The sequence below is a fragment of the Mytilus trossulus genome, chromosome 9 (assembly GCF_036588685.1).
Source record: "Mytilus trossulus isolate FHL-02 chromosome 9, PNRI_Mtr1.1.1.hap1, whole genome shotgun sequence".
NCBI lineage: Eukaryota > Metazoa > Mollusca > Bivalvia > Mytilida > Mytilidae > Mytilus > Mytilus trossulus.
The window spans coordinates 10,160,869-10,186,790 of NC_086381.1; the positions used below are offsets into that span (position 1 = coordinate 10,160,869).

The following is a 25,922-nucleotide window of genomic DNA, read 5'->3' on the forward strand; positions in this document are numbered from 1 at the left end:
ACCTGATTAGTATGGTTCAGAGACTGATTGAAAAAAGTGATAGTTGTTTTTTTGTCATTTTAATTCTCACTTATTATGAGTTATATGATCAGCATATTTGGTATATGGGACTTGTAAAATATACATGTCCGTCAGTCAGTGTTCACCTGACCTCTACCTCATTTCATGGATCAGTGATCAGGTTGAAATAATGCGATAAGATCCGTTTCTCAGATACTACAAGCAGTAAAACCAACCATATGTGGTGTATGTAATGGTTGTGAGGGATGACATGTATATCTGGTAAGTTTCATCTGACCGTGACATCATTTAAGCTTACAAGTATTGGATGTAAGGCAGCCTTCAAAATAGTGGTATTCCTTCAGCTTTTGCTTTTAAAGAAGCTTTCCTTGTTATTAAGTGGCGCAATTTTAAGAATCATGTCAGGGTCGCTAATACTACTTAAAGCTAACATCGATTTACGCCTTTGCTGAAAGCTCGGGTAGCTAGTTCAGATTAAGTCCATAGCTGTTTTCTTTTCTTGAAGGGAAGTCCATTTTCTGTTCAAGATTTAAACCTGGAGTACGATGAGAAGGATATAACAGTATAAAAATGCGGTCCCTTGTCACATATACCAGTCTTTTTAATTTTGTACGACAGACGAACACAACATTCGGCCTAAAACACAGACCCCCCAGCATTCCATAATATATATCAAAGGTACCAGACTTAATATGTCAGACGCACGTTTCGTCTTCATAAGACTTATCAAGTACAAAGTTGAAGAACATGGATGACCCAAAATTCCAAGAAGTGCTGACTACTGCAAACACCTAACTGCATTTTATATCATTCTCTATAAAGAAGCCAACCTTTGGCTCTGTTGCACCTAGCAAGTACAAGTTTGATGGCGCCTATCAGCTTGTTTTTTAAGTTCAAATCTATTTTCATTTTGTATGTTATTTATACAAACTAACGAAAGTACATTTGAATTGACACGTTTTGACGATGCAATAAAACAGTGATATTTATTTGGTTTCAAACACTATTAAAAGCAAAATACGGAAATAAAAATCGGCTATTAGCAGCTACTTAGTTTCAATATTGTAATTATAAGCTCAGTACATGACTGTTTTACTGTGAACCAATATATTTTCTCGGATACATTATTTCGGGTTTTATCCTTTCTAGTCCGTTTGCGGCTTTTAATTTCGCGTTTTTTCTAACTAACTTGATGCATTTTGAAAGGAAAATAAATCGCTCGCGAAAATAATTTGGTTTATTGTATTATTGTCCTTGTAGACATTTAGTACGCCAGACGCGCGTTTCGTCTAAAAATACTCATCAGTGACGCTCATATCAAAATATTTATAAGGCCAAACAAGTTCAAAGTTGAAGATCATTGAGGATTCAAAATTCCAAAAAGTTGTGACTAATACGGCTAAGGTAATCTATGCCTGGGATAAGACAATCCTTAAGACAACAACTACAACTCATTGAGGTCTGTATGTACTAGTAATATGCAATCGAACCCGTAAATGGAGATTGATTGCGCATATTCTTAGCATAAGTTATTAAACAGAAAAGAATTTTAAATTGAAAGGTGAAACAAGGGTGTCACCTTGAAGTCCTATTAGTTTTCTGATTCGGACTACAAAGTTATCTTTTTTATACAGAGGTTATACAGGGAAAACGATGATTTTTCATATAAAACCACCCAAAAATGAAAAGATACAGATAAAAATAAGGATTCATGTATAAAAGTTGTATACCTATCTATTCAGTTGACTATCTGTCCTATTATATATTAAAAAAAGATCTTCATGTACAGATAATGGGTACATGTGTATATTTATGGGAGAAAGTCGTATTTTACGCGTATGATCCTTATAATTGCAGTTGTTTATTACTTCTCTTAACACATACCCTCTTACATAGACTGATACAATTAAGTTCAAAGTATATTTTAAATCAATTTTATCAAAAGAATTCGAACTTTTAAAAGTTTTAATATTTACCTGATAACCTGTAAATTCTTCGGGGACACCACTTGTTATTTACACACATAGGTTCCATAAAGGAAAAATACGTTTGTAGAAGTTAAATTCATATTTGAAAGTACCAAATGAAAGGTCTTTGTTTAAATGTATTAGTCATGAGAACTGATTACAGACAATAAAACTTATATAATCAGTTACACATATTAAATAAAGGTTGTGGTGTTGGTCCATTCATGAGCAGTTTGTGTTGTATTTATCTGTGCTGACTGTTCTGCGTTTGTATATATTATTCCTGTCACGTAGTGTTGTTATTTTAGCGGTATGATTTTAACATTGTCATATAAGCGGGAGGTTTGGCTAACCATTAAACAAGGTTCTCCCAACCATTTTGTTTTTAAAATGCTCTGTACCAAGTCGGGAATAAAGCAGTTGTAACGAAATAGTCTGTTTCTATGTATTTTGGCGTTTGCTTTGTTGCAGTTCAGTGTTTCTGTTGTTCGGTGTTTTTAGCTCACCTGGCCCAAAGTGCCAACTGAGCTTTTCTCATCAATTGGCGTCCGTCGTCCGTCGTCGTCCGTCGTCGTCGTCGTCGTCGTCGTCGTCCGTCGTTAGCTTTTACAAAAATCTTCTCCTCTGAAACTACTGGGCCAAATAAAACCAAACTTGGCCACAACCATCATTGGGGTATCTAGTTTAAAAAATGTGTCCGATGACCCGGCCAACCATCCAAGACGGCCGCCATGGCTAAAAATAGAACATAGGGGTAAAATGCAGTTTTTGGCTTTTAACTCAAAAACCCAAGCATTTAGTGCAAATCTGACAGGGGTAAAATTGTTTATCAGGTCAAGATCTATCTGCCCTAAAATTTTCAGATGTTTCGGACAACCCATTGTTTGGTTGCCGCCCCTGATTTGGTAATTTTAAGTAAATTTGGCTGTTTTTTGTTATTATCTTGAATATTATAATAGATAGAGATAAACTGTAAACAGCAATAATGTTCAGTAAAGTAAGATTTACAAATAAGTCAACATGACCAAAATGGTCAGTTGACCCCTTTAGGAGTAATTGCCCTTTATAGTCCATTTTTAACCATTTTTCGTAAATCTTTGTAATCTTTTACAAAACTTCTCCTCTGAAACTACTAGGCCAAATTAAACCAAACTCGGCCACAATCATCATTGGGGTATTTAGTTTAAAAAATGTGTCCAGTGACCCGGCCAACATTCCAAGATGGCCGCCATGGCTAAAAATAGAACAAAGGCTCATAACTAAAAAAAACCAAAGCATTTAGAGCAAATCTGGTTAAGGGAAATTGTTAATCAGGTGAAAATCGATCTGCCAAGAAATTTTCAGATGGATCAGACATTCTGTTGTTAGGTTGCTGCCCCTGAATTGGTAATTTTGAGGAAATTTTGCCGATTTTGGTTTTTATTTTGAATACTATTATCGATAGAGATAAACTGTAAACAGCAATAATGTACAACAAAGTGATACCTTAAAATTAGTCAACATGACCAAAATGGTCAATGGACCCCCTAAGGAGTTATTGTCCTTTATAGTCAACTTATAACAATTTTCATAAAATTTGTAAATTTTTACTAACATTTTCCACTAAAACTACTGGGCCAAGTTCATTATAGATAGAGATAATTGTTAGCAGCAAGAATGTACAGTAAAGTAAGATGTACAAACACATTAGCATCACCAAAACACAAAGTTGTCATGAATCCATCTGCGTCCTTTGTTTAATATTCACATAGACCAAGGTGAGCGACACAGGCTCTTTAGAGCCTCTAGTTCCTTTTATAGGTGATGTGTTTCCCTCAGTTTTTTGTTTGTAACCTTAATTTGATTTCTCTTAATTGATTGATGACCTTCAGGCCCGTAGCCAGGAATTTCCAAGGGGGGGGGGGGGGGGGTGTTCGTTGGACTCACAAACTCGACTTTAACCGTCACAATTCGAACAGAATATTGACTTTAACATTGCTTATTTGTTTTCAAACCCCCCTGGCTACGGGTATGACTTTTAAAGAGCATTATACTACAGTGCCCTTTATTTGATAGTATACTTTCTTATCATAAAGATGATATACTTAATTACTCAATGAACGTGCTAGCCATCCTATTTCTACAATCGTTACTACAAGGGTTTTCATATAGAATCCCTGTTAATGCAATCGAATATCCAAAACTCTATTAAATTAAATTCCGTGTTCAGATTGAAAATAATGTCAAAAGTGAACACAACTTCTTTTTAAGATTTCAAGATGAGAGAGTTTGTGTTTTAGGAGACGTATTAGATGCAGTTGAAAAGTATTTTTTGTCATATTTTGCTCATAATTATGATACTGACGTAATTTAAAATGTGTTCTTTAGTTGCAACGTCACAGAGGAATGTATTTCGTAATATTGTCGAAAACAAAAGTTATGGGAAAATAGTTGTAAAATATCATAAACAGTAAACATTTTATAGTTTAAAACAGGGTTCGAACGAAATCTCTGAAATGTTAATGTATGATTTCATTTCCCATCTTATGTAATATTGAAAGTTTAACACTCCTGAACACGCATTCAAACAAACTACATCTTGTTATTACGCTTTAATGTGATGTGGAATTATATTTACAAGTTTTTATTAAAGTAAATTGTAATTAAAAAGGACAACCTTTGACCGAACGTGTACACTTTTTACGATGAGGTAAGGCATTTTTCAAAATAAAATAAAGAATATCTACAGAATAATTCAGTCATCCTAAGCAGCTAACATTTACTTAAGATGGGGAAAAAGTAATGGTGAGTGTTTTTAAACATAATTTTAAAAAAAATGTTTTTTAAGTAAAACATACTCGCAAATGTGTTTTTGCCTCGGTGTTACAGAGTGTTCCTCCTTTTAGTATTAACGATTAAAAAAGTTTTGATATGTTGTTGGACAATAGGGAAAACGGTACTACTTATTCTACCATAGGCGACAATACTTGTATTTTCTAAATTTACCACTTTTGAAAATAAAAACCTGGATAAAACAGTTATGTGTTGTGTTAGTTCTTTATTACTCTATTTTAAAAAATTGAAGCCAAATAGTGTCATGACCAATTTCCAACGGAGCTTGTTTATGTTATCCATGTTGACCGTCATTTTACACAAAATTTATGAAATTTTGGAAGCCTTTTAGAATAATACTGTAGAAAATATTTCAAAAGGGTTTAAAATTTATATTGTAGATATATACACTGCAGTTATTCATAGATAAATAAAAAAAATATATTGTACCCGTACATCCAATCTCAGCGCTCCTAAGTTGACTTCCTTGCCCTGTCTTGGGTACACAAAAGGCCAACATAATGCTGGTAAAATGTTATAGTACCGTTTTCCCAATAGCGAAGATATTTATGGAACAAGTGTGAGGTTATCAAAACATAAGAAATCCAGGACTTCTATAGTAATTTATTTACGCAAGTGTATGACAGAAAAATACAAGTAATTAATTAACCTAATTTACAAATTTGAAATGTTTAAAGATACGTTTGAATAAACAAATTTTTTTTTTGTTGTAATCATTTGTTCAAGTTAAAAAAAATCAAAATCAAAATTTCGAAGTCTTGCTCTCAAATAGGCAGGTTGTAGGTTGAAAACGAACATGTTCATAAAGCAAAGAAATATAAACATAATATATAGTTTTATATGGGACAATAAACAAGAAAAGTAATTTTAATAAATAAGAATCACCATGCTGGCGGACTTAAAATGATAGACATAGATAAATATCTAGAAGCGATAAATATTATTTGGGTAAAAAAAACTCATTGATAACGAAAACCCATCACCCAATTGGAAAGTTTACCAAAATTGTATTTTGATAAATTTGGAAAATAATATCTTATATTTAAAATGAACTTCAACAATAATAATTTGATGAATAATTTAAAAGAAATAATTCCACAATTATACTTAAGAATAATCCTATCATGGATAAATTCTAAATCTGAAAAAGAATCAGATCAACTTTCATATAAGATTAGACGGCAACTTATATAGGGAAATACAAATATCAAATTAAACGGTAAATGTCTCATTTCAAAAACTGGATAAACAGTAAAATTGTATTTGTAACATAATTGGTAGTGAAAGAAAATTTAATCAAAATGTGATTTTAGATAAACTATTCTGCCATGCTAATTGGTTTTCGGAATATTCTAAATTGATGCAAGCAAAACCATAACAGTGGTTAAATGAGCTAACTCCAAAGACATTTACTTTTCCCGGCGAAATGGATATTATGGAAAACCAATAGGGTTTCAAAAAATATGGCACAATGTTTATTTTGAAAACAACACCAGCAAAAGACAATAAATGCTGAACTACATCTCTAAACAAGATTATAAATTCATAAATTTCTGCATTACTTTTACAAACCAAACAATTACTTCTCTCTTGGAAAATTACTATACTCCGCTATACAATATATGTAATGTTATGTTATCCAAGAAAATTATTTTTTGACATGCAAATTTCTAAAATCATTTGGGGATCAAATAAAACTATTACTTGATATACTTAAAATATGATATCATATAAGATAACTTGGATCATTTTTGTATGGATATAAAATTAATGATACAAGTTATTACAATATTAATGATGTATTGACAATAACTGTTTTTAACGATACAAACGATCATATATCCGAGCAAAATACAAAACCAAAATAATGTGAATTTCTTTAACATAGTGAAATAATGATAAATAAAGAAGGCGAATGTGAAAACTACTATATTCTGGTTGCAGCAAAAATTGAATTATCTTCTTGAACTATAATTTATAATATATTATGTTATCCTGCTATTATTCAGTTGCATATATGTCATTTATAGCTAAAATATTATATAGTATACTGTGTGCACTAAGAAGTAAAATATTATATAAACTGTGTGCACTAAGACGTAAAATATTATATATACTGTGTGCACCAAGAAGTACTAACCTAACCACTGATATGCTATATACTAACATTGACGAGGCCGGGATAAGATCTAACCTAACCACTGATATGCTTTATACTAACATTGACGAGGCCGGGATAAGATCTAACCTAATCACTGATATGCTATATACTAACATTAACGAGACCGGGATAAGATCTAACCTAACCACTGATATGCTATATACTAACATTAACGAGGTCGGGATAAGATCTAACCTAACCACTGATATGCTATATACTAACATTGACGAGGCCGGGATAGGATCTAACCTAACCACTGATATGCTATATACTAACATTAACGAAGCCGGGATAAGATCTAACCTAACCACTGATATGCTATATACTAACATTGACGAGGCCGGGATAAGATCTAACCTAACCACTGATATGCTATATACTAACATTGACGAGGCCGGGATAAGATCTAACCTAACCACTGATATGCTATATACTAACAATAACGAGGCTGGGATAAGATCTAACCTAACCACTGATATGCTATATACTAACATTAACGAGGCCGGGATATGATACCGATACTTTATGTATCTCTTACAAATGTAAACTAAAAGTAAAAATAAAATTATATATCATTTGGCTTTTATTCAATATTTTGTGTTATCCAGTTAATCACAGAATGTACTAGGTTTTTTGTTTTATAATAATTTGGCTAAGTATTGGGAAAATTAAACTAATAGAACTTTCGTTTCTTGAATCCTTCAAAGTTTTGAAGAATTATTAAGTTGTGTTTTATCTATGCAGAGTCTGCGAATTACAGTGGGGTTCGTGTTGCCTAGTCTTTAGTTTTTTTTATGTTGTGTCAGGTGTACTTGTCTATTTGTCTTTTTTATTTTTAGTCATGACGTTGCCAGTTTATTTTCCATTCATGAGTTTGACTGCCCATCTAGTATCTTTCGCCTCTCTTCTTTTTATGTGTTTGAGCTTTTTATTTTGCCATTTGATTAGGGACTTTCCTTTTTGAATGTTGTGGGAGTTCAGTATTTTTGTGAATTTACTTTTTAAGTATCAGTTACTATTAACTTATTAGAGAAAGCAATCACACACGCGCGAAAATACATTATGATTAAGAAGTGAACTAGGATATACATAATTATTAAGGAATGAAAGTTGTCTTTCTTTTGATACAAAATCAAGTAATACAGTAAATACAAATGTTAAAAATATAAACTGTGCGATAACAAATAAACCGCAAAATGGGAAGGGATTAATATAAGTTGCAAAACTTGTTTCCCAATCCACTATAAATAAATATGCTTAAACTAACAAATAAACTATTTTCATCGAATATGCGTTTGTCCATGTGATTGTGAATGATTTTGAAAATCGATGTACATTTGAATTTGCTGTGTAAAAATGGAAGTAGCTTAAGATGTTTTTAATATTCAAAATATGTCTCCCATGTACGGACGCAACATGTGTTACATGTTCACACATACATTGAGGTTTAGTGTTTTACAATTTGAATATGAGTAGATGGTTTATAAAACTGAATTTAAGTGTTTTAAAATTTGAATATGAGAAGATGGTTTATTAAACAGAGTTTTAGTGTTTTACATTTTGAAAACGAGTAGATGGTTTATAAAAGTTATGAAATGTATATATACACGCCATAACATATGTATACCGGATGTCATTATTTGCGTGAGATTTCAGGAGTTCCCTTTACAAAATCTAATAAAATATTTAAAATTTTAGGCGTCCGAAGGGTTTTGCTAATCTATATTTCACCAGGATCGCCCAAAGTCGAATATTTGAAAGCCAACGATATATAAGAACATAAACATATAACCAGCGGTATTTGGTCATCAAGCTTTTCAAATAGATTTATTTAAAGTCCAATTCTCCTTCAGGTTTAAGAAAGTAGAAGAAAATTTGAAATATGTTGGCGGCAATAACCAAAGTTAGGTATTGGCTTAAATTCCAGACAATAGGCTAACGACAAGACATAAACCTTTTACCTTAAATTTCAGCAATTACGCTTAACTCCTGAAAAATTATGATGAAGATTCAACCTATTGACTAACATCATTTCTGACAACTATTGAACTTTTGAATTTTTGTTGCATCTTTCAAATACAAGGAATTTCATTAGACAAATCTTCAATTCTATAATATTTTCTTATATGCAAAACAGAATAAAACTCGTACTTCTTTTTGGGATTACAAAAATTAATAGTCATAAACAATTGATTGTATATAATAGAAAAGGATTGAGGGTTAACATTTCTATGTTCAACATTCGGTAAACAAAACTGTTTCAATTCTTAAACTTGATTAATAGTATTTAAGTGACAGCAAATATACTTTTTAAATCTTTGCGATCTCAATTTGAATCAAGGAAAACGAAAGAATACATAACCAAAACAGACGTACAATTATCTTCTGTCAAAGACCCTACCTTTAGAACCCTGATCAAAAAAGACAAATTCAATTAAAAAAGGTTTGAAATATTTACCATTGAACACTTTGAGAGGTTGTTTACTAGGTTGGTCTATATGCCATTTTGTGCTTCTTTGTCACATTTTTTTTTATTGATTTAAATTATGACACAATGTTGACTGCTGTATTTTGGATATTTTTTACCTATAATGTCTGTTTGTTTTGTCCACGCATCGTTGTTAATATAATGGAATTTAATGCGACTGTCGTACAAGTGAGAGGTTTAGCTAGAAATAAAACCATGTTCAATCCACCATTTTTTACATAAGAAAATGCCTGTACCAAGTCAGGAATATGACAGTTGTAACCAATTCATTTGATGTGTTTGAGTTTTTGATTTTGGCCTATAATTAAGGACTTTCCGTTTTGAGTTTTCCTCCGAGTTCAGTATTTTTGTGATTTTACTTTTTACTAAAGTAAAGGAGAATGATCAGGAAATTTTCAAAATTAAAGTTTTCTTTTTGAACTGTATAATGTATTGTAAAAGGCACATAACGAAACAAATCGTCTGATTAAGCAACTTAATAATGATTACGCAAGTCCTTCATGTGACTACATTGAACTATTTCTTTTAATTTCTGAAAAGAGTAACACAAAGGGAAGGGAAGTAGTAGCAACATATATGTTTTAAATGTGGGCTATTGCTTACCAGAGTAAACATAAACAAATGAAAAGAGAATATGACGCTTAGATTTGTTTCACAAGTGATCTCATTTAAAGCAGTCAGAAAAGAGTAAAATCAAAAAAATACTGAACTCCGTGAAAATCAAACGAATGGACTACAACTGTTATATTTCTAACTTAGTACAGGCATTTTTTAAAAGTAGAAAATGGTGGATTAAACCTGTTTTTTTAGCTAGCTAAACCTCTCAGATAATATATGTTTGGATGAAGCATACAGGGATCAGACAAGATGCTTTTATTGACAGAAAACAATCATTACAGAACTGACCGTTCACAAAAACCCATAACAAATCATGTGCTAAGGTTTGATACGAATTATACAGTATTAAAATTAATAAAACCAATTGAAATTCATATACATGCGCTGCTGGAAAAAAGCTACACAGTAATGGAAAGTTCACCACGGAATCTAATTTCCGACGCAGTGTTCATATCTGTTTCATACATGCTCCATAATACTGCACTTAATATGAGTGTATATTGAACGGAACACATATGATCTCTGCGCCGGAGAATGAACGGAATCAACTTTGTTATCGTTAGGTTTCGTTCTTAACCGACACAAATGTTCAGTTTCTAGATGTAATTCAAAATTTGAAGCAGACGTAACTGTTTCTGTTGTATCACAAAAAAGTAAAGGAACATAATAATTTTGACCCAAAAATTAAATACTGATATGTGGAACTACTGCTACGTTTATTCATCCATTAATTTCTTATTATACCTTAAACGACAAAAAGGATGTAGAAAAACATGATGTCGACCTTAAACATAGCTCTTAGCAGCACACATTTATAAAGTAATTAATATTCCTTGAGTTTCAAATAGTTTTTTCTATGTAAGTACTGCATTTAAATTAAACCTTCAAACCGGGAAGGTTGATTAAAATGTACGCTTATTTGAATTATTACATGCATTTAAAATTAATGAATTACATTGACGTAATTTTCGGACAAACTTTTTTGCCACCAATTTGACAATATACCAATTATGAATTACACGTTAGGTACATTTAATAACAAGCATAAAATTGTATTTCTATATTACTGCGGTGAACATTTTTCATTGACTGTAAGTCTAAATGGATCACATCAGAGGTATCAATAAAAAAATCTTTTTAAAATCCATGTGATGAATAGTTTGAACAGCATTATGGAAATATTGGTTGTCCATGCATGCTCTTCAGTTTCAACTCAACTTTTGAAAATTGAAAGTGCGCGACAACAATTTCAAAAGTTACAAAATTCCTGCGTTTTGTACTGCGAATTCTTTTGTTCTCTTATAAAAGTATCTTTTTGTTAAATATTTTATAGATTATAACTAATAAACCCTTTTCCTAATTCTAATACATGTACTTATATTATTTTGTATCAAGAGGGACATATTTTTCAGGTGATATTAAAGTAACTACATATCACACTGAATGAAGGTATTGTATTATTCCTTAAAAACGTGCTAATAACGATAAAAATGTCAAATTTCTGCACTGGATTCGCTTTCGACAATTAACGCTTTCAGTGAAATCAAAAGAACTGAAGGTGTCATACCACCAATTACTCCCTCAAATTTAGAACGTATGTGAAAGTAGGCCTTCTCTTCTCGGACAAAAAATAGTGCATTTGATGTCATTTTTTACTCTAACTAACCGACAAATTGGCAGAAATGAAACTTTTGGTGAAAGAGAAATATATTAAGACCATTTTGATCTAAAATTTACTTGTTTATGAGTTTGCATTCAAAATTGAGGATTAATGCACTCCATAGTATACAAATTTAAGATTTCCAGAAAACCAGGGGTTATTTTTAGTGGTACCTCTAATCGGAACACCTTTTCTTTTTTATATGATTTTAAACACCTGTTGAAAATTGGCATGTAGAAAACTGATACATGTAGGATTCAGGATATTCCTGGTTTGTATGAAGTTAAACTTAAGGTAAAATATATAGAAAGCTGTGAAAATTGTAAAATTTGGTTGAACAAATAGGGACTTTTAATTGGTGGTTTGACACATGAAGGCACAGCCAAATCCGGACAAGACTTGTGCAACACACGTGTTCATTTCGTAATCAACAAGTATTATTAGCAAGTGCAGAATTGACAATTTGTAATATGTTAAGATGTTTTGCTTGGCGCGTTGCCCACAATTATTTTTCTTTTCTTTTTTGGTTATTTAACTCTTAAATTGTTTCAGTTCTTATACACCCCTGGCTTTCAAATATTCGGCTTTGAGCATTCCTGATGAAGGTTTATTCAGAAAAGCTCTTCAGATGCATGAAATCTATAACGTGTTGTTTATATTTTTACAATTTAAGAAACACATGCAGGAGCTTATTAATATGAATTTGTCTTACTATCTAGATTTAAAAATCTTTGTGACAAATCTGGCATACAGAGACTTTATTTATTGCTATAAATATCTTAATTTTAATTCATAAAATTAAATTTTCATGTTGACATCAAAGCTTTTTGACATTTCAGCAAACACGTGATTGTTTGTGAATGATACTCCCTCAGGATACTCCCTTCCTGTTGCCGTAGATGCTCTGGAGAGGTACCGATACAATATTTATAATGACGTATCGACGTTTTTAGTCACGATGTAACAAGAATATGTATTCGTAATATTGGTGAATATTTCTCCAAAAGGAAAATAGCAATAAAATGAATTAAACAATTAATCGTTTATGGTTATAAGCACAATTTGACCTAATCCTCTGAGATGTCAAGCACTGATTACATTTCCCTTTGTATGTAAATTGTTAGATTTACACTCTTTAACACGAATTCAAACAAAACACATCTTGTTACTACGCTTTCATGTTATATAGATTTTTTATTTACAAATTTTGACATAAGAAAAATTCTGATATTAAAGACTAACCTTTGACCAAACATGTAAATTATCGCATTGGGTACTACATTCGTTTAAATAAAATAAAGAACTAAAAACGAAACTTCCATTCATCTAAAAAGGCAGTAACTTACTATCATAGAGAACAATATTGGTGAGTTTTAAATAAATAATAATGAAAATTATTTCAGTAAAAAACAAATCCTGAACCACCGTCATTTTAAGACTCTAAATAATCACTCACACTAATTAAGTAATCGTTTTCTTAGTTTTAGTTGTAATTAAAATGTTACATCCTAGCACGTAAGCACGTGGAACATATGTTTTAATTCTTGCGTGCACAAAACGTGATTTGTGACGACTAAAAAAATCTACAATTCACTGTAAAATTATTTGATGTAGTCATGTTGCAGGAATTAGTTTCATGCAATGATTCATTGCCTTAACATAATTAGAAGACCACCAAAATAATGTTTTAAATACAAAATGATATAATCAGACTTATATAATTATTTCGAACATACACGCGAAGGTACTAACCCAAATATTTTTATTTTATTTTAGGCATAATGAAACCAGAAAAACTATTTGCAGACTTAATTGTATTGAATAAACTATTTGTGTTTATCACATTACAACTGTTTGTTGTCTCAATCTTTGGGAAACAAACACCAACCAGTATACAAGACTGTTCCGACTTTTATGGATTGAGTGGAAAAGATAGCGGTATTGCATTAAAAGATTTGCAAAATGATTGTGAAGAACAACTGCTCAAAATGAAACCAACTCATCATAACCCAAGTAACTTTACTGCCGAAGAGAAACTTTATATCTCTTCTCTATTTCGGCAGTTAACAGCAGAAACATGGACTAATACTGAAAATAAGCAACATTCAAACAGGTTCAAAAGACATGGCAAGTATCGTGCTCGATACAGAAGAGAAGTCCGCAGTGCCCCACATCGTCATTGGGAGAGATACGTCGCTGGAGTCAGAAGACTTAAGTTTGACATGGTAAATACATAATAATAATACAAATAAACTAAACAGCATACTTAATATGGTCTCAACAGAAAATTATGTTGGTATCTTTCAATGAATATTATAGACGATATTATTTTATACCGTTGAATATTTTTTATGCTCTTTTACAAACTTTTTTGATCTAGAAAGAGAGAGGGCTGTGATTAGGACAAATGCTGTTTATACCTTGGTACTTTTTGTCCTAAGTCAGTGGTTGTATTTTATCCTATCGCAATGTTTACTTTCATGGGTAGAATTTGTTGTTGATAGTATAGCTTTGATAGAATATGTGTAATAAAGAATTTAGAATGGATATACATTATATATCTGTGAACTAAAAATATGAAACAACACCATAGTTAGCTACTATCATCAGAACTGTAGACAGTATTGTTATTTGAATTTAGTTCAAAATGATTTAATTTGCTAATAAAAATCATATTTCATTACTCGTATTTCAATTGGGAAAAAAGTATCTTCAGGATCATAAACTAATGTATAATCCCCAAATTATTTCTACGGGTTGTACCGCACATAGAGGACTACTAAATATAATTCATAGGCTTTAATTTTATAAAGTTATCCAATATAAGCTTAATGTGTTATATTTAATTTGTTGTATGAAAATAAATATGATACTATTTTAAGATGAAGAATATGTAGATAATATAAGGGAAAAAAAGGTATTAGTATGATGTTTTTAGGAAAAATTGCCAATCTACTATTGTTGATTCATTATTATAACTTTTTCGGGTTTCATGGGTACAGGTAAACGACAAGTTCAAATGTTAAACGAATTGCAAATGTTCTAGGATTTGTATGCACAGATTGGCAAAACCACGAAATCAAAAATCCACAAAAAAACATATTTTTCTAAATCAACAAAAATAAAGGAATCCACAGTATGCCAACCACATTATTGTGTTATGCAAAACAAATCATGAATTATTGTTAAAATACATGTTTAAATGTATAACAAGTCGTACAAGTGAGAGGTCATTTAGCTATTTAACCAGTTTTTATCAACCATTTTTCAACTTCAAAAGAAATACTTTTACCTAGTATGGAACCTGACAGCTGTTTTCATTTGTCTGGTGTATTTGAGCTTTGATATTGCTATTTTATAAAAGACTTTCCGTTCTGAATATCCTCGGATGTCGTTTTTTTACTATTTTATTTTTTGCATTATTTGTTTTTAAAAATCTAAATATAGTTGAATATTTTGCCTTTTTCATATACTAGTATTGTCTTTTTTTGCTTTACTTTATAAATCATTTTTATTGGCCATACTTAAGTTTCAAGTTGACACTAAATGTTGAAGACTCGCAATTCGCTTATCTTACTTGACATTATATCTTTGTTCTATTTTTTTTTAAAATTTGTCCTTTGATAAGCATTCTCTACTACCAGATGATCCATTGTAATAAAACTTATGGTATTTCAGAGTGGCGGTGGGGGAAGAAGCCGTTACGATACAATAGCAGATATACATGGACTTGCAATGATACAGGCTCACAGTGGACCAAACTTCTTGCCATGGCATAGACTTTATCTGTTAATGTAAGTAAAAAGTAAAATCTCAAAATTACTGAACACCAAGGAAAATTCAAAACGCAAAATCCCTATTCAAATGGCAAAATCAAAAACACATTAAATGAATGGACAACAACTGTCATATTCCTGACTTGGAACAGGCATTTTTGAATGTAAAAAATGATGGATTGAACGTGGTTTTATAGTGCCAGACCTCTCAATTGTAAAAGACCATAAACAATGACAACTGAAGTCTTTTTGAATACTACATCCTTTCAAAAAAGCGTTGCACCAGAGGAAACGATGTACAATAATATCTTACCTCCGAATTAGTTATTGTTCGTAAAACTATTTTAGCCTTGACAAAAGCTTTTATACTAGTACTATAAGTAAACACACGAAACAACTAGCAGTTTAAAAGATGATGTAACGACAGGTCAAAATTTACATTACTCAACATCATTTTTTGTCATACAATTAGGAGATGAGGAAAAACGGCATGATTTATGGCAAAACAATTAACGAAAAACAAATATGACAGACAGTAACCAACAATAACCACTAAATACAGGAGCCATGACTTCATTCACATTAAGAAAGTTGCGGGTTCAGATCGACACGAAAAAAATCTAGCATAAAGAAAAGGACCCAAAATACCGACATAAGAGTACCGCAGCTGTGTCCAGTTTATATGTCGATACCACTTTTCATTTACCACACAATATAAACCTCAGTTCTGTTTTTGTTTAGATACGAAACTGCATTGGGTGTACCGATTCCTTATTGGGACTCTTCACTTGACCAAGAAATGGCGGACCCGACTAAATCTATTTTATGGACATCAAAATATTTTGGAAATGGATTTGGTGTACTTGAAACTGGACCGTTTGCAGGATTTCAAACTCCAGGTGGCTCCCTCATCCGAAATATTGGTTCCGACGGAATGTTGTATGATAAAAGGCTTATACCAAGAATTTGGTCAAAAACAAGGTTGAGAGAAATATCAGTTCCAACATCTGCACCCGATGACGGTTTAGAAGAACAACATAATGGCGTACATATATGGGTCGATGGTACCATGGACAGTCTCGTTCTGGCCCCTCACGATCCGATATTCTGGTTGCATCACTGTTTTGTTGATTATATTTGGGAAGTTTTTCGAATGCTTCAGGTGTCACGTGGCATTAATCCAGCTTTTGATTTCGTTCCATCAAACAGGACAGGGCACGGTGTAGATGAAGAAGCCTTTGGGATAGAAGGATACACTAACAGAGATGGATATTTAAATAGTATTGCACGTCTTGTTCAATACGACCCAACGCCAAAATGTCCATATTGTGGATTTAGTACCGATTTGTATTGCGATGAGACCACTGGGTATTGTGTATCACGAGAGCAACCTCAAGGAACCTATCAAGGGAATCGAATGTTAGCTGGAAAAATTGCCAGGGAAAATGGTCTTGCTGAAGGCAAATTTGGTCCAGTATTTGAACGTTTTAGATGGGACAAACGAGTTCGTCATGACTCTGTCACTCAGCCAAAGAAGAAAAAAATAATAGTCTGGGTTAAGAAAATGAAATATAAACGTGATATACATCACATAGTGGAACCATAAAAAAGAAAACGATGATTCAAATTAGTTGGAGTTTTCATTAAACAGTGGTTTTAAATAGATAAATGATAAATGCATATTGCATTAAACTTTTGTATTTTAAGAAATATACATGAATTATGTTATAGTATAACAAACTGAAGAGTGTCAGAATTAATCAAATCTTTTTTGCAATCCTGACACCCAAGTGTGTGCTTAAAGATAAGAAAAACCTTACGCCTAAAAAGTATTCAAATAAAAAAACCTCCCAATATTAAAAAGAAAAGAGTAAAAATAAGCATCACATTTCGAATTACAAAAATACTCCATCAGAAGTATTAAGAATGAATGATATCGATCTACTCTGAGTTCACTAAAACAATCCTGAACGTAATACAATTAAAAAACAAACCACAAGCTTGATTAAATATAAAATTCAAAACTGATGCTTTTATATTAGGGCTGACTGCTGTATTTTTATTGGCGTATACTCGAGATCCACCTTTGTTAATTTGCTCTAGAACTTTTAAAAATTGTGTCAAATTTTTCACTTAAAACCATTAGGAATGCAGAAAGTCGTCTCACATCAGTGCATCAGATGATACTGAATATAAATTGCGACTATACATATATATTTCTAAAAAAATTAACTAAATGATTTTAAATCATATTTTCCACGGCAGAACGTTTCTGTCGCCAGAGTTTTTCCAGTGTTGTTTACATTTTTTGTACTCGTGTATTTATATTTTACTTAATTTGAACTTCATCGTGGAAATGAATATGTATATTCTACATACAATATGTACTTACAACTACATTTTTTATCTGCGTCTGTCAGTTGACTTTTAAGTACGAAACCTTTTCTGTTGGTGTGTTTGTTCCACTTGTTTGTATGTCTGTTCAACTTTTGAGTCAGTTATAGAGTGTTATATGGCGTGATATATGTTTACACAATTTTTGCTTCTGGAGCAAAATTATTGTCACATTAATTATAATGTTTGTTTTAGGTTGACAATATAACGAACCCAAACAACAACTGTAATACAAGTGAGAGGTTTAGCTAGCTATAAATCCAGATTTGACCCATTATTGTTTGTGTAAAGTGCCCGTACCATGTAAGGAATATGACAGTTGATTTTTTTCACTTGTTCTGTTTGTTGATAAAGCATGATTCTTTTCAGTGTGTAGGAACATCTATTTTTGGATTAACCTTGAGGTTCAGTGTTTTTGTTTTACTTTTATATAAAATAATGTAACTATGCAGTCAACTTTCTTTTTATTTGATGTATATATTTGATGAAATTTCATGTTAATTATTAATCTTTGTTTTGCAGCATTAAATTTTCTATATATACATGAATGCAATATTAAACATTTACAACATACATGTATATGAATATAATACTTATTTTTTTTTTTAAGTCCTATCATTATTTTTGGTCATTTTGATGTCGGTAATAAAAACTTCCACAATATGACATTGACGATAAGCTTATGTGATGGATTGACTGATGAACGTATCAGTGTCAATATTTTATTAATATTTTAGACGATATCAATTTACCAGTTAATTCAATAGGTATGTATAACATAGTGGGTAATCTGGGATGATTCAAGACCACCACTGGAAAATGATGGTATTTTGGACATGGACAAGGATATTGGCTTGCAACCAATCAAAACAGTTCCCACCAAGAGTTACTTAAAGGGGTTTTATGATTTACCTGAAGAAAGAGTAAGTGATCCTATACTCGAGGCTTCGAATTTTAAATTATTCATTTTGACAGGATGTAGCTGCGTATCTATGAATTCCCCATAGCTAAACGAACATCCCTCTTTTGCAATGTTTTACCGCCGAATAAAGAAAGTCAAGGTATGAAAACATAGTTTTAACATCGATTGAACCAATCAAAGATAAATACATTGAAAGTGACTTTAATTTGGTGTTGTTCGTAAAAATGATAGACTTCATATTTCAGAAGACAAACATAAATCCATTAATTCCCCTTATAAAATTAAACGCATAGTAGAACCAAAAAAAATTAAAGTCAAATTGTCATCATTAAGACACTCTAAATTTCTGATTTTTCTTAATTATATCCTTCTCCATTTGCGAGGCTTGCACGGCATCTCCCCTTGTTCGGGAATCGTTGGCAAATGGTGTAAATGGTGGTCCGAATTTACCATCCTTTAATGCGGATATACTTGCTAGTCTGTCGGTTTGGTGGATTGCAATTTGTTGTGGAATTGCTGACGGAATAGGTTTTTGTCGAGAAACACAAACCCATCTAACTTTATCACAATAGACATCGTCGGAAATGTCACAGGAAGGACACTGTGCCCATCGACGATAGGATACCAAATTGGACGTCTTAAAACTGTACCCTTCGGAGTTTAGGAGACCATTTAAATCCGATGAATCGCTTGGGTTCTGACCTGGTGGATACTTTGTCCCAGTATCTGTTTCCGAGTTTATTCCTTTTGAACTTTGAACCGTTCTAAAAATATCCCATATATAATCGATAAAGGCATAATGGCTAAAGAAGATTGGATCGTAAGCACTTAAAGCTAAGTTTGATATAATACCGTTAATCCAGTAATGAACGTTGTTGCTTTGACCTTCTAAGTTAGATTTGTATCTTGCTGTCGGCGTTGATATTTCAGTTAGGTATCTCTGTGACCACACATGACTGATTATCATCGGCCTCGATATCAAAACACCACCGGCGTTAATCTTTCTGAACAGTGGTCCTGCGGGAGTTATAAAGTTGGCAAACCTCCCTTGAAGTACGGGACCAATACCTTCTCCAAAATATCTTGGTTCCCACACACAAGAATTGGTCGGATCTTCCATCTCATGGTCTAAGGATGAATCATAGTATGGAATAGGAACACCAAGAGCAGTTTCCAATCTGAAGAAATACATTTATAGATAAACAAAAATGACCATCACAACATAAAATATTTCTATTTTCGATTATCATTATTGGTTTGCTTTATTTGAAGAAGAGGTCTATTAAAAAAATAAGGTTTTGTGGAGATGGAGTCCGAAAGATGAAAAAAAAACCAAGAAGATTCATATGATATGCATTTAAAATATATAAAAGTAGTATGGTTATCTATGTGACACCTGTCCACCTGTCCAAATGGAGTAAATTGTAGCAGCTGTACTATAGGCCACATTTAGGTCTTCAAAAATGATCAAAACCCACAAGTATATATACAAAAAAAAAAGGTTCTAATATAACAAAATAGAAAACAAATTCAAGTTAATCAGCTACGTGTGTTGTTTTTCGAGGCACGCAATTTAGCTGTTCGAGCATAGCTTAATATAACTATAAATAATGTCGTTCCTCGTTTACATTTTGCATTGGAAATACGCTCTTAGGATAACAAAATGCTACCATAAATAATCTCCTACAAAATAATGAAAAAGCAAAAAAAAAAGCAATCTCATGTAATCTTTTTTTTGGATTTGATCAAGGAAAAATAATAAATAACAATTTGTGAATTAATTCAAATGAATAAAGTTCATTTATGGTTTCATTTGGAATAAAAAATCTAACGTCGGTTCCGTGTAATTTATCAAAAGATTATTTTAGTTTACTTACACAAGCAGTATAAGACGATGCCATGGAAGGAAATTGATGCCGACGTAAGCCTTGGATACTGACACTCGGTTGATATTGGCTATTATATCATATTGGCCGGTCTAAAAGGGAATAGAATACTGTTAAAAACTGAATATAAATTTATATTTAGACATTTGAAGTCAAGAAGCACATGTGTTACTGATACATACCAGTATTTTTAAGTCGAATGTATAACACACAAGTTAGACACCAAATATATATGCTGTTCAAACCAATTTGCATTAGTAGCACTCATTGTAAATAATTCAAATCAATGCAAAAAATTAAAATGTACCATTGCAGAATCTATTTAATTTAAAAAAAAAAAAGAAAAAAAAGAAATACAACATGTTTGTAAAATATGAGACATCATTGATCTACAGTAATAACTGATTAATATTCAATATCGAAACAATTGTAATATTTAAACTTGATTTCATTTTACGTGCCAATCTTCTCTTACACATTACCTCAAGTGATACAGTGAAAGAAAAGTAAATTTACACTGGGCTCTTTAAAACTATTTATAGAATGAAAAAAAATTGGATTTGAATAACTTTTTTGAAAAACCATTTACTCCCTCTCCCAAAGAAATAAGAAAAAAGAAACTTGAACCAAGAAACATGCTCAATATTGTCAACTTATGAGTATTGCATGTCCCCTTGGTATTGTAAACGATACAATATTGCCACAGTTTCGTTCTACTTTTTTTTTTTTATACTTTAAGTAAATAATTTTAAATAGAGGAAAATATAACCCAAAAATTTACAGAAGTTTTTTTTTATAAAACAGTGGGTAATTTGTTTTTGGGAAATTTTCGAATATTTAGCAATAGATTATCCTTAAGTTAGGGCCTTAAATGCCGACCTTCAGGAAGAGGATGTGTGAGGTGAGGTGAGATGACCCGTAACTCTTAAGCGACAAGTCTTGCATTTATAAAAAATAAATATCATAGTTTTAGTACTTATAAAAATAAGTATGTGTTGTATTATCATATATGTTTATCAGATACATATTCACCAATGGCAAAAAAAAAAACCAAACCCAAACTCAAACTCAAACAATGATGTTAACAACAAAATTACTTGAGGGCACTGTACGCATTCGACAATGAACATAATCCCGATAAACAGCATATATTTTTTGTATGTGTACGGGAATAAAGATTAAGCCTTTTCAACTCTACATCTCTCTTTGCGTTTAAGAAATTCAATTCTCCAATTCGCTTCACATATCAAATATATACTTACCGCTTTCAATTCCCTGACTCTGATTGCATATAAATTGAAATGATATCCATTATTGGTTCTTACTTCCTGTCTATATCTCCAAATATTATTTGGACTATTTGGTAAAAGAGGAACTTGTCTTCGTACCCGGTTTCGGTGAATTTTATAAGTTTCGCTGTTTATTTTCCTAAATATACTCTGAATATAATTGATCTCTTTTGCGGTAAAATTGCCAATACGTTTACGAGATGTGTCGAAAGGTATTAATAAATCTGTGCATCTTTTCTCGAATGAATTTTCTGCCAAAGGTAGTTTTCCACTTATATTCGAAGCATGCACTCCGTAACATTCCTCGAAATCATTCGATCTGTCTAACCTTTCCTGTAACCAGGCAACTGTGTTCCATGTAAACAACGAGAGAGTTACCAGAAACAGCCAACCTGACATCTATAGAAAACAAGGAATATGTAATTTATGATAGAGATTAGGAAATAAATGAAACCTTCATCATTTTTAGTTGATGTTTTTTTTCATAGCAATTTCATGAAAGCCAACAAGATAAACGACCCCGCCACATTCTGTATGTTCATACTCCAAGTCAGGAACATGTAGCTCAGTGGTTGTCATTTGTTCATGTCTGTTTTTTGCAAACTATTTTGTTATAAATTAAGCTGTTAGTTTTCTCAATGGAATTGCTTCATATTTTCCATGTCGAGACTTTAATAACCGACTATACGGTATGGATTTTCTCATTGTTGAAGGCCGTACATTCATGTCATTTTAACCCTGATGAATAGTTTTCTCATTGTCAATCATACAACTTTTATTTTAATACTAAAAACTTAAACTTTTAAAGTAGTTTACATAACAGATAAGAGTACAGTAATAATAGTATAATGTCCTTCCCGTTGACATAAAATTTGTCTAATAAATCCTGAAGCCCGAGTTCTTTGTATTATTTGAAATATATTTACTTTCTTTTAAATATGATCAAAATTATAGCCATATAGTTACATCAGTGACCACTAGACCAAGTGTCTTACTCTTACAAAGCACACGATTCTTGTTGTAAGGTCAGGATTTTCATCACCCTCTTCTCCAGATTTTTTGATCTCATTAAAGATGTTAAATTAACTATATATGCTGATCTGTGTCGTAATAGTTTAAAGAACTTTTAAAAAGCGAATGTTTTATGCTTCAAATTTTGAGTTAAAGTCAGTAATCTCAGTATGTATTGTATAATCTATTTTTATTCCATCATCTCTGTAGATCTCAGATGTTTCGATCTCACTTGTTAATTTAATAATATCTGTTAAAATTTAAAAAAAATTATTGCATTTTAATAATATTATATTCTTATTTATTCAATTAACCTCCTCTTATTCTTAAAATTTGAATTTAATGAATTAATACCAGTTTATCTAAATTTCAAAATTGTTTTGGATATTTTACTGTATATCCTTTTCGAAATACTGTCGGTACTTTAGGACAAAAGATATATATGAATTAAGTATATATGAAATAATCGCCGATGGAACATCGGCCAACAAAGTCAAAAACTATATGGATTTTTAGCATCTTTAGGTCATCGTATGGTCTTCAACAAAGAGCAAAGTCCGTATTGTATATTCAGCAATAAATGAACCCGATATAACAAAAAGTATAACATAAAAAACCACCAAAAAAACCAAGAAAATAAAAAATAAATATACTACGGCATGATTTATAACAACACAAAAAAACAAAAAATAAAAACAAATACAACATAAAGCAACCAACGACAACTGCTGTATTACAGGCTCCTGATTAGGGACCAGCACATCTATAATTGCTTTGGGAATAACATATTATCAACCCCTCCCCCTTAAACCTATAGAACATATGTGCATATTGTAAAACTCAGTTGGAAACGACTCATTAGATTGGCAAGAAGCACAAAAACAGCTTAAAAATTAGAAAAGAAACAAAATAACGATCTAAAAGTACTCGCAGTTACTAAAAGCTAGCCAAAGCCCATACGATTAATAAATAAAGCAAGGCCCCTAAGCCATCTTTTTCTCATTTTAATCTAAGCTTTCGGCAAATGTAATCTGGACAAACAAAAACAAGAATTGAATGAAAATAAAACAGTTTCAAATCAAATAACACAATTCAAATTTTAATTTATTGTCAATCTAATATTTCGAATATTTTTCTGCTGCAATACTGGTCTAAATCAGGTTTAATAGTTCATTTATTTTTAAAATCAACAGAATCATGAAAGTGTGTCCATTAGGAACTGATTTGACAGGTCAGAGGTACACAATTTCAGTAAAAAAACAAATATTGAAATGATTGTCTAATGCATTTTGATAGTACAAAAAAAAATCACAAGTATTTTCATTATTTCTACTTTGTATTTGTGTAAATAATATACACCACAGAATGACCAGTGTCATCAGCACGAGCAGTCACAACAACAAGAGAAATACCAACAGAACACACAGTCACAAAAGCACGCGCAGTCATAACAGCACGCACAGTTACAACAGCATGAGCAGGCACAACAGCACGTGTAGTCACAACAACACGAGTAATACCAACAGCACGCACAGTCACAAAAGCACGCGCAATCATAACAGCACGCACAGTTACAACAGCATGAGCAGTCACAACAGCACGTGTAGTCACAACAGCACGAGCAATCACAACAGCACGAGTAGTTACAACAACACACACTGTCACAACAGCACCCGTTGACTCACAGCATCAACTTGTCAATGAGAATTGACAACGCAAATGCTTTGCGTTTTTTCATGTAAAAGAAACCTCATAACAATTTGTTGGTAATACATTGCATGGCTATAAATCTGAAATAAAACATTTACCTGAACATTCATTCTGACTGTAAATTATTCCGTCCTGACCTGGTGGACTTTTGTACTTACTGGTACATACATTATTTCCAGAAGTGTTATAAATCACACAATTGTTTTTTTTCTGTTTTAAAAGTCTTTATGTTTGACTTTTCTAAGTAATTGAAGGTAAATGTCTCATTAACTATAACCAACATGCGTTTGATCTAAAAGATATGTCCAAATTTAAATCTTATTTACTGATGCACTGCAGATAAATGCGTCATTGTACCTTTTTTTCGAAATCAATCAAATAACGCAGTTTAAAATTAGACAAAATGCATATTGCTTATAAAATTACTGTATGCAACAAGAAACACTTAGTTCTCAGTTTTTTTCACGATGAAACAACTTGATAAATTATGAATATTTATGAACCCTGCTTCTTTCTTGGCTAAAAATTACGGAACTATTTCCCTCAATCGTCCACGATGTGTTCCACAAGCGTCTTGATTTTCTATAGGCAAGACAAAAATAAAAGGAGATACATTCTCCAAGATCATGTGCGTGAGGCCACTGAGTATTTTCGAATTTAAATTGTCTGTAGAAAAAGGTTTATTAGAAATCAGTATTATAGTACATATAAAAAATTAACCGTACTCATGTTTTACTGCAACACCACCGTCCCATAATTCGGTATGTGGCTGTTCCAAGTCAGGAGCATGTAGCTAAGTAGTCGTTGATGGTTCATTTCTGTCATATTTGATTCACATGAATTGTTTTATTATTAATTAAGCCATTGTTTTTATCACTAAAATTAATTTTTATATTCCAAGGCCTTTTGAAGCCGACTACTAGTATAGCATATGGGGTTTTCTCATTATTGAAGGCCGTACGATTTTTCATAATTGATTCCATCCACTCCATTTGAGAGCCCCCCATTTGAACTTTTGTGCATATTTGTCTCATTGGCAATCATTCTGTATTTTACTGTTTTAGTATTAATGATTATAATAAGTTTAATTTTGAAGAAGAACAAAAAAGTTTTGTTTTTTGACTAAGAAAATAAAATCCTTTCATTGATGGATGAAGAATACATTTCTATGACCATGCTGATCTTAC

General features: G+C 31.8%; 2 protein-coding genes across 3 annotated transcripts; one reads left to right on the forward strand and one right to left on the reverse strand.

Annotated features, from left to right (window-relative positions):
* The first annotated feature begins 228 nt into the window (after positions 1-228).
* LOC134685095 (tyrosinase-like protein 1) lies at positions 229-18,360 on the forward strand. Of its 2 annotated transcripts, none has more exons than XM_063544527.1 (4): positions 229-282; positions 13,524-13,972; positions 15,426-15,541; positions 16,265-18,360. In XM_063544527.1, exons 1-4 carry the CDS (start codon positions 267-269, stop codon positions 17,127-17,129), a joined length of 1,446 nt encoding a protein of 481 aa, XP_063400597.1. In that variant the 5' UTR covers positions 229-266; the 3' UTR covers positions 17,130-18,360. The 2 variants fall into 2 exon arrangements, with proteins under 2 accessions (XP_063400597.1, XP_063400598.1); XM_063544528.1 differs by lacking the exon at positions 229-282 and adding an exon at positions 11,966-12,041.
* Positions 18,361-19,024: 664 nt separating this feature from the next.
* On the reverse strand, positions 19,025-24,886 carry LOC134685096 (tyrosinase-like protein 1). The gene is made up of 4 exons (XM_063544529.1): positions 24,834-24,886; positions 21,988-22,413; positions 20,717-20,817; positions 19,025-20,017 (listed from the first exon to the last, which is right to left on the reverse strand). Exons 1-4 carry the CDS (start codon positions 24,843-24,845, stop codon positions 19,168-19,170), a joined length of 1,389 nt encoding a protein of 462 aa, XP_063400599.1. The 5' UTR covers positions 24,846-24,886; the 3' UTR covers positions 19,025-19,167.
* Positions 24,887-25,922: the final 1,036 nt, after the last annotated feature.

Excerpts from the sequence above, each read along its gene's own strand:
- LOC134685095 (XM_063544527.1), top strand. Across the intron at positions 13,973-15,425 it reads GAAGACTTAAGTTTGACATG|AGTGGCGGTGGGGGAAGAAG; the intron begins GTAAATACATAA and ends ATGGTATTTCAG. Across the intron at positions 15,542-16,264 it reads CATAGACTTTATCTGTTAAT|ATACGAAACTGCATTGGGTG; the intron begins GTAAGTAAAAAG and ends GTTTTTGTTTAG.
- LOC134685096 (XM_063544529.1), bottom strand. Across the intron at positions 20,818-21,987 it reads GAGTCAGGGAATTGAAAGCG|ACCGGCCAATATGATATAAT; the intron begins GTAAGTATATAT and ends ATTCCCTTTTAG. Across the intron at positions 20,018-20,716 it reads CATCGTCTTATACTGCTTGT|ATTGGAAACTGCTCTTGGTG; the intron begins GTAAGTAAACTA and ends GTATTTCTTCAG.